The sequence below is a fragment of the Pyrgilauda ruficollis genome, unplaced genomic scaffold, assembly GCF_017590135.1.
Source record: "Pyrgilauda ruficollis isolate IOZ18807 unplaced genomic scaffold, ASM1759013v1 scaffold160, whole genome shotgun sequence".
Taxonomy (NCBI): domain Eukaryota; kingdom Metazoa; phylum Chordata; class Aves; order Passeriformes; family Passeridae; genus Pyrgilauda; species Pyrgilauda ruficollis.
Genome location: NW_024514765.1, coordinates 226,887 through 240,684, shown reverse-complemented (window position 1 = coordinate 240,684; position 13,798 = coordinate 226,887). Strand labels below are relative to the sequence as shown.

At 48.1% G+C, this 13,798-nt stretch overlaps 1 protein-coding gene across 1 annotated transcript in view; it reads right to left on the bottom strand.

The window, feature by feature from the left end:
* The window catches only part of CMTM4 (CKLF like MARVEL transmembrane domain containing 4), a 36,155-nt gene extending 32,323 nt beyond the window's left edge, over nt 1–3,832 (bottom strand). The window contains exon 1 of the mRNA XM_041462861.1: nt 3,639–3,832. Coding sequence (XP_041318795.1) covers nt 3,639–3,824 — 186 coding nt within the window. The 5' untranslated portion in view covers nt 3,825–3,832. The remainder of the gene's footprint in view (nt 1–3,638) is intronic.
* Between the last annotated feature and the right edge of the window lie 9,966 nt (nt 3,833–13,798).

Sequence of the window (13,798 nt, the reverse complement as noted above, 5' to 3'; positions counted from 1 at the left end):
GGGGGGGGGGGCGGGAACAGACAGTCTCATCTAAACTGAAACTATTTCCAGCAAAAAGGGGGTACCTGCTAACCTGCTCATCTCCTTGGCATGGCAGAATGGGCCCTCCTGACTCTCCACAGTAAACACCTCTTTTCAGCAAGCACACTCAGGAAAAGGAGAGACTGTCCTTAGGAAATTCAAGGGAATGGGCAGAAAGTACTGAAATAAATAATTTGAGGACATGCATAGCAAAGTTTTCCAGTGATATCCATTTCATCACTGTACAGCAGTCTCTGTGGGAAGTATTAAAGCCCTCAAAAGCATGAGAAACAAATTCATGCCAGAAAGAAATGAGAATAAATCCTCAAGAACATTCCTGCTCTGCTCTCCAAGGACAGCCACCTCTCACTCCTTCCATGAGAAAAGGTACTGCTCCTTTCAAATGCCAGAAGGTCAATAGAGACAGCCTCTCCAAAGGAAAACCATTTCTCTGGTTAGCACACAAATGCACTGGCTTCTCCCTGACCTCCCTTTTGAGTTCAAAGTCCCACAAGAACAAAACCAAAAGGCACAAAGCAAACATGAAAGCTCCAAGCTACCGTAAGTCCTGCCCCCTTCCATTTCCCTTCATGCCCTTCGTGTGTCACTCCTCACCTGTCTAGTGACACCCTCAGGTGTCAGGAGCCCTGCACACTCCTTTTCTGCCGTGGTCCAACACTCCCCACCTTCCTCCAAGCTGCTGCTGTAAAGAGGCTACGGCTGCAGCCCCAGTGCAGCAGGTGCTCCCTCACAGATCCCAACAAACACACACAACTATTTCAACAGAACACTGAGATGCAGGCAAAGGACTCCTTTCTGAAAAGCTCACCCACCTGGCAATGACACTGTCAAATCCAGGGAAGTCAGTTCAACGCTAAGCTGTTCCACATGGGCCCTTTCCCGCACTCCCTCACTGCTCCTCACACTGTTATTACTGACCACCGGCCAAGGACTAGGAACTCTTCAGCTTGGCCATAAAGAGGAGATGCAGCCCTAAATTGTAGTTTTCCAGTCTGCAACCAAATCTAAACTTAGCAGAAACCAAAACAAGGCTGAGAAATAAGCTGCACAATACCATACAAGAAATATCATCACAACCCATTATGTTGGTGTCCCTTCAAAGGACGCTTTGGGGCATATTGTCTTGAAATATTAATGAGTTAAAACTATTGTCCCCTCTAGCAGGACTTACATTTCTCCACATGCCTACAATGTCATCGCAGTTTCCTTCTTGTAACAACCTCTTTATTTGGAACCATAAAGATAAATCTACAATAAATTAACAGAGCCTTACACCTATTTTAAGTGATGTGGGGTTTTCCCCATTTCCTGTTCCTTCTGACAGTCAAAAATGGGCATTTGGAAGCAGGGCCATCCAAGCCACAAAGAGCAGCAGTTTTCCTTCCCTCAGCACCACAGGGCAATTTGTGGGAAGCCCTTCAAGGAAAGATTAGAACAAGCAGCAGCAATGTTTGCCTTGAGCTGATATTTTGCCTGTCAATCACAAATGTATTTTAAGATAAATCCTGATGTTAAATGAAGCACATGCATTGTAATATTTCCTGTAACATTCTTTTTTTACTATAATACACTTAGAGACTTTTATCTTAAGCAATACTTGCCTTTTTCCTTTTTGTAATGTTTTTTGAGTGCCAGGAGTTCCTTCTTGTTTTAAAGACATAGAGTTCTACACCACAGACTCTGTTACATTTCAGTTCCTACAGTATTTTTGTAAAGGTATTATTGAATATTGTAATTGAAATAATTATACTTGACAAACAAGCAACTTAAGTACACAGCGGAATGTGCTCTCTCTCCTTTCTTTTCCAACACTGCTCAGTTTTCCATTGGTTTGCAAATGTCAGTAGTCTGCTCTTCCATTACCATGAATGAGGAGTTTTTTTGAGTACAAGTAACCAGGCTGAAGTGGTACACAGCCTTCCACCCCACACTATCTAATCTAATTTCTTCTTAACTGCTGCCCCTCTGCATTCATGCACTCCTGGGAACCACATGCAATAGCTCAGATCATTCTTATGAAAAGGGCACAAAGCACGGCTCAGCTTCTCTCAAGACACTGCTCTGCAAGTATCAATCTCCCCAAGGATGAACTGGGAGCAGCAGTGTCTTTGTCCAGGGACAAGGAAACCTTGCTAACTCCAGCACAGCCTGGTTTTCCCCCATCTTTCTTTACACGACTTAAAAACTTACGAGGTGTACTCCAAGTATCTTTGGGATTTGTTCCAAGCAAGTCAGATTTAATAATAAAGGATTTAGTTACAATCAGTAATTAGTCATTTTACTGACAAGTTTTTAACAAGACTTGCCATGGTTATTAGTGTACTGCAGAAAGGATCTGTAGTAGGAACTGAAACAAAAATCCCGAGGGCAGATTATTTCAGTGTATCAGGCAGCACCACCCCAGGATTTGCACCACATGGACAGTTTTTAACAGCTCGAAGACAGGTAGATGTTGCACAGTGATGACAGATCCTTTGGCTCCAGTCCTGAACACACACAACACACACACTGCTGGTCCCTGTTGTTTTACTGGGCTAACACGCTCACTGCTACCACTTGCAGAGCACAGATCCTACCCTGCGCTGAGGAGATGAGATGAAAACAAATCACACTTCCAAACGCTGGATTTTACTGGGCATTCATAAAAAATGAATTCATCACCGGAGTCCTCTATAAACTTGTGTGCAGCTGAAGCCAGGATACTTCCAATGCGTTTTTCATGAAACCTGTATGTGCAAGTTTTGCCTTGTACTAACCAGCAGTGGTTTTAAATGCCGAAGTTATAAATACGAAATATTAAAACGTTTCTGGCATCACACTTCTCAAAGAATTCTCAAGAATTTGCAACACAATGTAAGAAATCACTTCAAAATCTATTTCAAGGTGATTGCCATTTTCATAAAACACCACTTTTCCTAATATCCTGAAAAACACATTTATTGATTTGAAAAATATAAAAATCATAGTGACTTGGAAAGCAGATCAGATGAAGGCAAACATCAGCACTAGCACCACAGAAACTGCTGAAATGCTTTGGTGTTTATTACGTGTTTCACTGCTGGGGTGGTCCAAGCCTTGCACGGGCTCCATCAAACTGAACCAGCTCAGATGTCCAAAGCACACGAACGAACCCAGCTCACGTTAAATTTCACAATACAAAACCTCACGTTTGGTGTTCGAGAGTTTTTTAAGGGTTTCTTTCTTTTTACTAGAGGCACTGAGGAGAACTTCAGCCCCCTACGGGCAAGCAGGCGAGCGAGGGCTCTGCGGGCTCCGGGCGGATCCCGGGCCCGGCGCGCTCCGCACCCGGCACCGGGCGGGTCCCACGGGGGAACGGCGGAGCCTCACCCGGGCACGGCCGGGAGGCAACCCCGGGCACCGGGACGCCGTGAGCGGGGTCAGGAGGCGTGCTGCTGGTACCGCGGCTGCCTGCCGTGCTGTCCCGGCCCTGCAGCGGTTGGCTCGGCACGCCGGCGCTCCGCGGGCGCAGGGCCCGGTGGAACTCGCTCCCGCGGCCCCGGCAGAGCCGCACGGCCCGGCCGGGCCCGCCCCTCACACCGCCCGGCCGCAGCCCCGCGCCCCGCCGCGCTACTCACCACCTCGGCCAGCTTCAGCCTGCCCAAGGTGCCCCGCAGGTACTCCAGGTCGCAGCGCAGGCCGCCCAGCCCGCGGCGCTGGCTGACGGGCTCCGTGGTGGGCTGGTAGGGGCTGCTGGCCGCCGAGATCATGGAGGCGCTGGACGCCTCGCCGTCGAAGCCTTCCAGGTCATCGCCGTTCCTCATGGTGCCGGTGCCGCGGGTGCCGCCGGTGCCGCCGGGGAATGGCCGCGGGCTCCGGGCCGAGCGCCGCGCTCAGCTAAGGCAGCGAGGACTGCATGACCACCCCGCGCCCGCCTCAGGCGCAGCGGTGCGGGGAGCGCCCGGGCAGCATCGCGCGGAGCGGGGCCGCGCTGCGGTGCGGAGAGGCGCGCAGGGTGCGCGGAGCGGAGCCGCGCTGTCCCGGTGCAGAGCCGTGCCCCGGCCGGGGGCGCACAGCCCTGAGCGCCGCAGCCCGCCCCGCCGCTCGGGGGCGCGCTCCCGGCTCCGCTGTCCTGGTTCTGATCCCGATGCCGATGCCGGTCCCGATCCCGGTTCTGGTCCCGGTACCGATCCGATCCCGGTTCTGGTCCCGGTCCCGGCAGAGCAGCCCAGCTCCGAGCGGCGCCGCCGCAGCCGCTCCTCCCCCTGCGCGGAGCGGAAAGGGCGGGCAGGGCCCGCCCCGGAGGGCGCGCAGCCGGGCGGTGCCTGCGCCGCGCCCGCCCCGCGGAGAGGGCCGCGCACCTGCCCCGGGCCCCGCGCCCGCCCCAGCCCGGAGTGCTGCTGCTGCTGCCGTGCCCGGCCCGCGGCCGCTCGGCTTTCTGCAGCCGCTGCTGGCACCGAGCTGCGCTGCGGCCCCGGCCCGGAGCAGGCTCCAGGCTGCGGGACCTGCCCCGGGCTCACGGCCGAGCCCCTGCGCTGACACTGCGCCCGAGCGGCTCCGGCAGCGGAAACCTCCGCGCCGTTCTTCCATGAGTGTTGTCTTTCGAGACAGTGACGTTTTCCAAGGTAGCCTTGACTGGCTCTGAATCAGGTTTTGGGGGTGCTTTTCCTTGTGCTATGTCACGACAAATGATGACAAATTGCAACATAACCTGGCAAATGCAGGTGAGGGAAATGCTGCTAAGGTTTGGGGTTTTTTTAAACACAGCCGTACTGCTGTGTACCATGGTGAAGTTCACGTGTTCAGAGTTGCATCCTGTGATCTGCCATGGTTATCAGCCAGGCTCTGATGGACCCATGCTCCTGTTCTTGTCACTGATAGTCTGCACTGTCACCTGTTCCACGTTACAGGACTTGAACACATTAACTATTCTAGCATCTTCCTCTGGCCTCCAAGAGTCTGACTGCTACAGTTCTGTTTTCCATGAACACTGTGGATTATCCACGTGGGGATCTGCTTTCCAGTTACCTGTGTGTTCTACTTCACATCTCCCTTTCAGTTCCCTTGAAGCTCCTTTGATCCCTCTTTTCATATGTTCTGCCCTGTACGCGTGATTTTTAATTTCAAGATATTTTTCTTGTTTCATTTGGCTTCTGAATAAACATCTCCAAAGAAGGAGGGGCAAGGAGAGAGAACCAGGGAAAGAGCCAGGGGTTTGTTCACCACTAACAGTCACAGCTTGGTTTACTGGAGCTGCAGCTGACTGTGCAAAGTCCTTCCACAGCTTCTCTGCTACACCCTCCGTAGCAGGGTGAGGCCAATATTCTCAAGCAAGGTGAAGAGTTGGGAGATGTGTAAAAGAAAGTCACTGCCCTTTGGTGAAGGGTGAGCAGCAGGGAAAGAAAAAAATAAGAAAACATGAGCAAAGCATGGAGAAAGAGGGTAACTCTTGCTTGTGTCACATGAACCTGGCCTAACAATAGGAAATCACGTAAGGGGAGAATCCCGCTATGGCACAGGGCTGGACTAAGAGGTGTTTACAGTCTCTTATTTCAGTTCTTGTATAACTCTGGGGAAATCAGAACTGTCACAAAGCTCTTTTTTCATGCAGGAAGCATCACGAGTATGTGGTTGTCATTTAGGAGAGTGTCTCTGGATTGTAACTGAGGGCTCCATGGCTGTTTCAGAAACACAGGTTATGCATATTTACCTGCAGAGACATTTAACCTTTATTTTGAAGGACTCCTGTTGCAGTTCTGGAAAACTATCCTGAGCGAAACAAGGAAAACATCTCTGAAACATCCAGTATTAGTGTGGTCAATCTTTTGCAATTCTAACCAAAACACGTCAGTGTGTTGAAAGAGAATCTAAAGGTGTGGTGAAGAAGGACAAAGGGGGAAGGTGGCTGAGTGGTTTAGCAAAAGGTGAGGTGGTAGGAGATCTTTATTCTGGCTGTTTGCTTAGTTCCTCCAGCACACCCTTCTGCAAACTTTTCAATAACTTCCTTCTCCCCTGAGTGGAGGACATGAAGTGTAAATGTATTTAAATCACGAGAGCATTTTGGGGGTGCTGGGAGGCACAGACACACTGAACCCGTTTGGTTTTGGGCATCCAATTCCGGGGGTAGGGAGAGCACAGCGAGCGAGCTCTGCTCCAGCAGCGTGTTCTGGGGCAAGAGCAGGGCTGGTCCCAGCGTGTGCTGAGTGCCCCAGCTCCCAGGGCAGCTCCTGAGTGTCTCAGCTCCCAGGGCAGCTCCTGAGTGTCCCGGCTCCAGGGCAGCTCCTGAGTGTCCCGGCTCCAGGGCAGCTCCTGGGTGTCCCGGCTCCAGGGCAGAGCCCTGCCAGGGGTGTCCACACTCAGCCCAGGCTGGGCTGGGATCCCTGGCGTGCTCTTGGATGGGTGGGTGGGCTGGACTGGCTTGGCAAGGCCTGCTGAGGCTGCTGCCAACATTTAACAAAGGAATCCTTTACACACATTCTTGCCTGATACGGCACCTTTACAGCTCTGCAGCACAGGAAGGAAAAAAATGTCTACGTTTAATATGTAAATAGGAGTAATGATCCAGGAAAAAGGTCACCGCATTCATCCCGGATCAGATCGCTCTCAGATAACTTTGGCTTTGCGAGTTTCCAGCATAGCCTGCCATTCCGTTGTGTGCCTGCTCACGGGGACCAGGAAAATGGGGAACTGGGTCACTGATCAGCACTCAAGACACCACCGTAGTATGGAGCTAATCAGATCAGGGAATTAATCACTGAGTTCTTCACATCCAGCTAAAATGCAACTGAAGAGTGAAGACAAGGAAGAAGCAGCACTGAGGGAAAAAAACCAAGTATGCTGTTCACAGACACTGTAATTAAATTATCTGTTTGTTACAGAACAGTTAGGTCAGCTTTGACAGAATTAAAAACTCCCCATCAGAAAGAATCTCCAAGACACTGGTCATAAATTAAAACCAGCTGGTGAATTAGGTGTAAAAGGCAGTTGAAAGAGAATCTTAAATATTCTCAGTGAACAAAATGAACAAAGATCCTCATCTCTCAACCTTCATCTCAGATATTCCTACAGCCTCTCATGAACTTGTGAACCAATTGTGGCTTCTTTTCATTAAGCACATTTAAATGCTATTTCCAAGATTAAAACTGTGATTCTATTCCAGCAGAATAGGAATATCAATTCAAACCAGATTTTAAAGTGCTTTTATGTAGTTTAAACACACTTAAAAGTATTTTAATGCTTAAACATAAAATTTTGTCGATCTGAATGGTGCTTATTAGAAACGGTGCTTTAATGCAGTGGCGAGTGTAAAAGGCATTAGAATCCTAACAGGAAAGTTCCATCTGTGCGAGTACCTGAACAGAGCGGGAGGTTCTTTAAGAAAAGGCTCCGGGATTTCACGTGACCTCCAAGGGAAGGAGCGCTGGTGTGCTGCCAAATTCCAGCGGAGCTGAGCGGTGATTAGCGTTTAACTTCGGCATCAGACGGGAGGCTTGTTTCTCCTTGAAATTCTCAATGTAAAAAGTGCTGAAGCTTTTTTCTTAGCTTTTCAGTTGGGGGAAAAGAAAAAAGCCAAGCCCCACCCTCAAAAGCTAATAAAGAACTTGCTTTAGGAAAACATCTGGTAGCTTTAAGTGCCTCAGTGCATGGAATTGTGCATTTTCCCAGTGTGGGAGCGTGGTGTGCACAGTGGTTCTGAAGCCATGAGCAGCATGGGAGGTAGGCAAATCATTTTGCCGAGTCAGAAGGAGGAATTAATACAAGAAGAAGAAACTGCAAGTTCTGGCACAGACTTTAAGCGGAAGGAAAACTGTCTGGGCTGGTGGGGAGTTGTGAGGTCAGTTCTCTGTAATGCTGCTGAACAGTGTGACAATCCCATGTCACCACATCCTTCCACAGCTGGGCACTGCAGCCTCCCAGCAGGACACCACCAGGAAAGGCACTTGGGGAACAGTCAGGAGACCCGGATTCCACAGCTGCGAGTCAGAACCAGTCCTACCAGCTGAGGAAAGGGGTCAAAGCACAGCCCTGCCAGCTGAGGAGAGTTCAGGGACAAGCAGAGAGGAGAACAGAAAGAAGCTGAGATGAAGGGCAGCCTCTAAGAGCTTCCTGCAGCTTCCACGGGCCGAGAGCACCGTGCCCTTTGGCCAGGGTCTCTGGGCATGCACAGTGAGGGACTCCCGGACTTCTCACCTGGTTAAAAAAGTGCAGCTTCAGTAGCCAGAAGTGGTAGTGACTCTTACTCCTCTCCTCAGCTACAACATTGCCCCGTGCAGACTTTCACCACCTCCACCTGGATTCCAGCCCTGAGGCCTTGGAAAACCGAGCAGCCCTGGAGCCGGCCCGGCTGCAGCCGCTGGGGACAGTGCCCAGCCCGGGGGTGCCACCAGCTCTCACAGCTGGAGCGGAGGAGCAGCTGCTCAAGTCCCCACGGCACCCTGCCAAGGAGCCGTGCAGGGTTAAGGGGACAGGCAAAAGTGTCACTGCTGAAACTTCACCATCACTGTCAGCAAACAGTGCTTCCCTTTTAAAAACAAACCAAAAAGAAAAAAAAAAAAGTCCTCCCCCTCCCCCTCCCAGAAACAAAACCAAGAAAGGCAATGCTGCCAAATGGATCAGTCAGACCCTTACCTTGCAGACAGGAACACAACTTCGTGTGCTTTTAACAATGAGCCATTCACAGAACCTTTTTTTTTTTTTTTTTTACTCCAAGATTAGGGACTGACATCTCATTCTGTATCATCCATTGGGCCAGTTTGGTAGTGAATGAGGAAGTCACTTGCTCCTTTCACCTCCAAACACTTCTAAGGGTATCTGCAATCTTCAAGTGCCAGAGAGGGGTTACCATGCAGCCACAGCTGGGCTAAAGGGCAGCAGAAATTCTACAGAGCAGAGGGTGAAATGAATTTCTATAAAAAAGAGAAGCAAAATGCCAGATTCTTAAGAAAAGTGCCAGCAGACCTTTAATGGTGCTGGGAACCAGCCAAGACTGTGAGTTATATTTCTTTTGAAAGAATCCTGTATAATGAAGCACAGGGAAAAAAAATATGCTGAGACACTGACAGCAGTGTTTATTTTATTCATGGCACTACATTTATCCAGGGAACTGAGGGGAAAAAAAGCCCTAGACTGAGGTGGTGGTCTTCCAATAACACCATAAAACCATACAGACCTAGAGCAGAAGGCCAGAAAACTCTTGTTCCCTCTGCATGGACATGGGGATGCTGCCCCTGCACCACAGTAGCTTTATAGCAAGAGATGGAGCACGCAGGGTACAGCAGACTTTAGAGGGAAAGATCCAGGGTTTATTTTTTGAGGAGATGGGAAACTGAAGGGAAAGATGAAAAAATTGTATAAACCATGTTTTATAAGAAAAGTTTTAAAGGTCCCTTAGCAGGCTTAAAAAAAAGATGAAGTACACTCACTACATTCTTTCTTTCCATGGACGGAATGGGCCAGTGAAAACAACTGACCTCAACTGTTTGAATCCTGTGTGTGTTGTTATGCAACAACCAGCCAGTCCCCTGCACTCCTCCTGGGGAACTGCACATGGTAGAGAAGCTCATTCTTTAATTACCCTCCTGAATTTGTTTTACTTACAGCTAACCTGCAGCGGATTGCTAACATCAGCAACCATAACAGCAGTTCAAAGAATATTCCCTTTTGCAACAGCACCTAATTTCTCCATATGATAGAATTCTGTATTCAGCTCATCTGGCTCATTACTTCACAGGGTATTTCTTTGGTTACATGGGTTTTCTACACGGAAGGGAAAGTTTTGGCTTTTTTGCTTTTTTTTCAACAGGAAAAATAATTTCAAGTCTTCCATCACTGGCTATAAACCCAAGGCAGGCGTATGGCCCAGCTCTCCACAGCCATACACAGAGGAACTAATAAATCCTGATTCCTTGCAGGCTTGTCTTCTCTTCCCACCTTCCCCACCTCACCCCTCCCACCGAGGCCACTGCCCCAGCCCCCTCCCCAGGGTCCCCTTGCACAGGGAGCAGCTTAGCTCCTATTTCTGTCCTCCAACTACTGCTGGAGAGAAGGAAGCCAGCACTGCGCCAGGTTCCGTGTGTGCAGACCACAGATCTTTGTTTGGCCGGGCTCGCCTAGGAACCAGCCAAACTTCCTTGGCAATCCTTGCCTAAAGCAGAGGAAATCTTGGGATTTATCGTCTCCACCAAGCCCTTAATTTTCATGCAGCTGGGATTAAGTAAGCTGTCTGCGAGATCTTTCTTGTCACTGAAACTGGCCAAAAGATTTAAGTTATTTTTGGGGAGGGGGTAGAACAGGACAGAGTACAAATGCAAAAACAGTGGAAACTATGCTAAAAATATTTCAAATATGACAGCATTCTCTTAATAGTCATGTTGTACTTCTGTTCAGCTGAAAGGTGACTTGGGAGAGATTTTGACAGGATTTTGCTGTTTTAAGTATTTCAGATCCTGCCAGTTTCCCAGCATTGCAAGATACTGGTTAAAACACCCTGATTCAGCCATTTAAGCACAGCTAATTATAGTCACCTATTGACAATCCAGTGTTGTGCTGGGGTGTGTGTGCTCTTCCCAGGAAAACAAACCTGGGAGTAACAATTCAGGTTCACAGCACAAACAAATGCCAGTATTAATGCAGCAGCCCCCATGTCTTGCACTGATATTCCACTGCCTGTTTCCAAACCAGCCCATCACTACAGGAGCTCCCAACTCTTACCAAAGCTTGAGCCCAGCTGTGGAGGTCAGGCTCCATCACTGACCTCCACAACTGTCCAAACCAGCCCATCACTACAGGAGCTCCCAACTCTTACCAAAGCTTGAGCCCAGCTGAAAGCAAGAAAGAGCCACTTGTGGGTTTGGCTGGAAGTGCCCAGAGCTCTCCCTCCAGGACTTCTGCCTTTGTTTTGCATTCAAGAGATTTTCTTGTGCAGTCAGTGACTGCTGTTTAATTAAATGGAATTCTCTCCTATTTCTCCCTCTCTGCCTGTAGGCACAGTAACTGAACTCTGTCAGAACGTCAGAATATTTGGAACATCTTCACTTTCTAATAATCTCCAGAGCATCATCAGTATACCAAGTCCTTCGTGGGTAATCATTTTCCTCTGGAAAAGAGAGGTTTTAATGTGGTGCCCCCAGGGCACAGCACTGTCCTGCAGTCCCTCTCACTGAGGCCATGGACAACACACAGTGGATCTGATCTCAGCAGCAGCCCTCTCCATCCACCCATCCATCCATCCATCATTTCTCAGTGGTCTCACTCCCTCAGTTCTGTCAATTAAGTCCATTCCACTCCCTCTCTCAAAGGCAAGTCCTTGGCTTCTGGAATGCTGTCAGACCGGTCAGGTGAGTGCCAGAGATCTACAATGGCATTTTCCTTTCCTCAGCTTCAATATTTCACTGCACATGCTTGCAGTAGTTGCAGCTCCTTTTCTGGCGTATTTTGAGGGATTGCTGTTGAGGACTCCCCATGTGTGGAGACGTGAAGCTTGATTTTATGTTTTAGAAGGTTGGTTTATTATATTATGATACATATTATATTAAAATACTACATAAAAACTATACTAAAAGAACAGAGAGAAAAGATTGATCAGCAAGCTAGAAAGAACAAGAATAGAATGCATAACAAAATCTGTGACTGCTCACAGGTGGCTGTGATTGGTCATCAAGTGAAAACAATCCACATGGGCCAGTGGAAGATGCACCTGTTGCATTCACAGCAGCAGATAGTAATTGTTTACATTTCTTTCTTGGGGTTCCCAGCTCCTCAAGAGGGAAAAATCCTAGCAAAGGATTTTTCATAAAATATCATAGCTACAGATTGTTTTGGGCAAGCCCAAGTTAAAGATGACATTTTTATGTCATAAAGCTACAAAACATTTGTACTGAAAACTCAAAGGCAACTTGCCCAAGCTAATTCAGCTTTCTTGTGGACAGTTGGCTTTCAGTGCAGGACCCTGCTATTTCAGCTTTTGTTCTGAAAGAAGCAAACCAGTCAAACCAGTGTCAATTTAATCAACTCGAAATTAGAAAGGAGAACAGCTTAACTCATATTAACAAAATTCATAGAATTGAACGAAATAATTTTTTTGGGGGAAAAAATATCAGCAGCTCACTCTCTTCCTTGGAAGATACTTGGATGACAAAAATAATATGCCAAACATATATTTGGAATTACTGAGGGAAGCTGACAAGCAGTGCCCTTGTCTTTTGCCAGTGCCTTTGTAGGCATATCCAGCATTGTTACCTTCAGGCACCAATCCCACGCCTGCCACCTCCTGGGCTTGGAATATTTGAGCTCCAGAAACATTCAGCAAAACATAATTGTAATTAAGTGTCAGGGAAAGGGGAGTGAGGGATCTTTTCCTTCAGATATAGTGTTACTACTCATGGTGTTGGTTCTGCTGCACAAAGTCTGCTACCAAAGGCAACAGAGAAAATTAATTGCTTCCCTTGGTTCTGACATCATCTCACAGACCTCCTGCATGTAATTACTAATGTGCTTCCCATAGAGCCCTCCAGGAACTCACAGCCTGGAGCTCTGACTCCTGGAACAAACCAGGGATTACCCAGCTCTTTCAGAGGGTGACAGTGCTCCAGAGCCACTCGCACTGCCAGGTCACAGCTGGCATCAGTCACTGTTGGCCACAGCAGCACCACGCTCCTGGGGCACTGCTGCACTTTCTGGTGCTGATACTGCAAGCCTTTTTACTCTTTCAGGACAGGTGAAGCAAAATTAGGTGCCCTATCCTTCAGGTTTTTGGAGACATGCCTGATTTGGAAGCATTATAACAGCTTATTTATGCTATCACTTGTGAAGAACTTCATTTGAGAAAATGCCTTGAGCTTTTTTCTAAACATTTGAATTTCACTGAGGTACATGTGGAAGCAGAGATCACTTCCTTTCAGTCTTCCAGGGAGCAGAAATCCCACTAGATCCCATCCTGTGCTCACCTGCAGCCTGCAGTGCCCATTCCGTGGAGCTGCTGATAAACCACTTACAGGGGGTGCAAGAATCTCACAGGAGCCAGCAGTGTCCCAAAGCAGCAGCTCAGACTGTTGGCTTTTGTGATTATTTGTGCTTGTTGTCTTCTCCACACAATCTGAGTGGGTCAGTGAAGGAGAAGTTCATTATTACAAAGGCTGTAGCATGTCAGGCTGGAATTTTAATGTCAATTCCTTGAAGGGAAACCGAATTCCAGCAAAAGAGTGCTTTTGGAATTAAACTGTGTCTATCCTATGAATGCATTTATTTTTAAATGAAAAAGACCATATAACAGACAAGTTTGGGTTTGGTACCAAACAGTCCATTCAGCTCCAAACACAGACCCAGACAAGCAGTCTCCTTCAGGTCATTGGTAACAACCTCAAACCCCAGCTTCTCCTATGCAGGTATTTGAACTGCAATGACTCAGAAATTCACTATTTTATTCAAGCAGAGGCTCTTACCTGAGCAGTTCATTCTCTAACAAAACCCTGCCACACCTGAAAAGCCAGAGGGGTTAATGCTGCCATTTGGAACAGCACAGGAAGTGAAAGACTCCTCTTCTAGGAGCAGCTTAGAAAACTTAAAGCAGCCTTCAGAAAGATTTTTCTGCACCAAAGCCTTATTATCCCAATTTTTTCCCCCTAACTTGGGGACATTTTGCTTTAAAAAAAAAAAATCACAGTTGAAGAGCAGCAAAGTAAATGTAAGAGTCATAAGAAGTTCTTCCACTTCCATCCACTGTCACCATATTTCCAAAGTTACTTTCAACTTCACCTCATCTGAAGATGAGGTCTTCACTTGGTTTTCTTCCAAACTCACT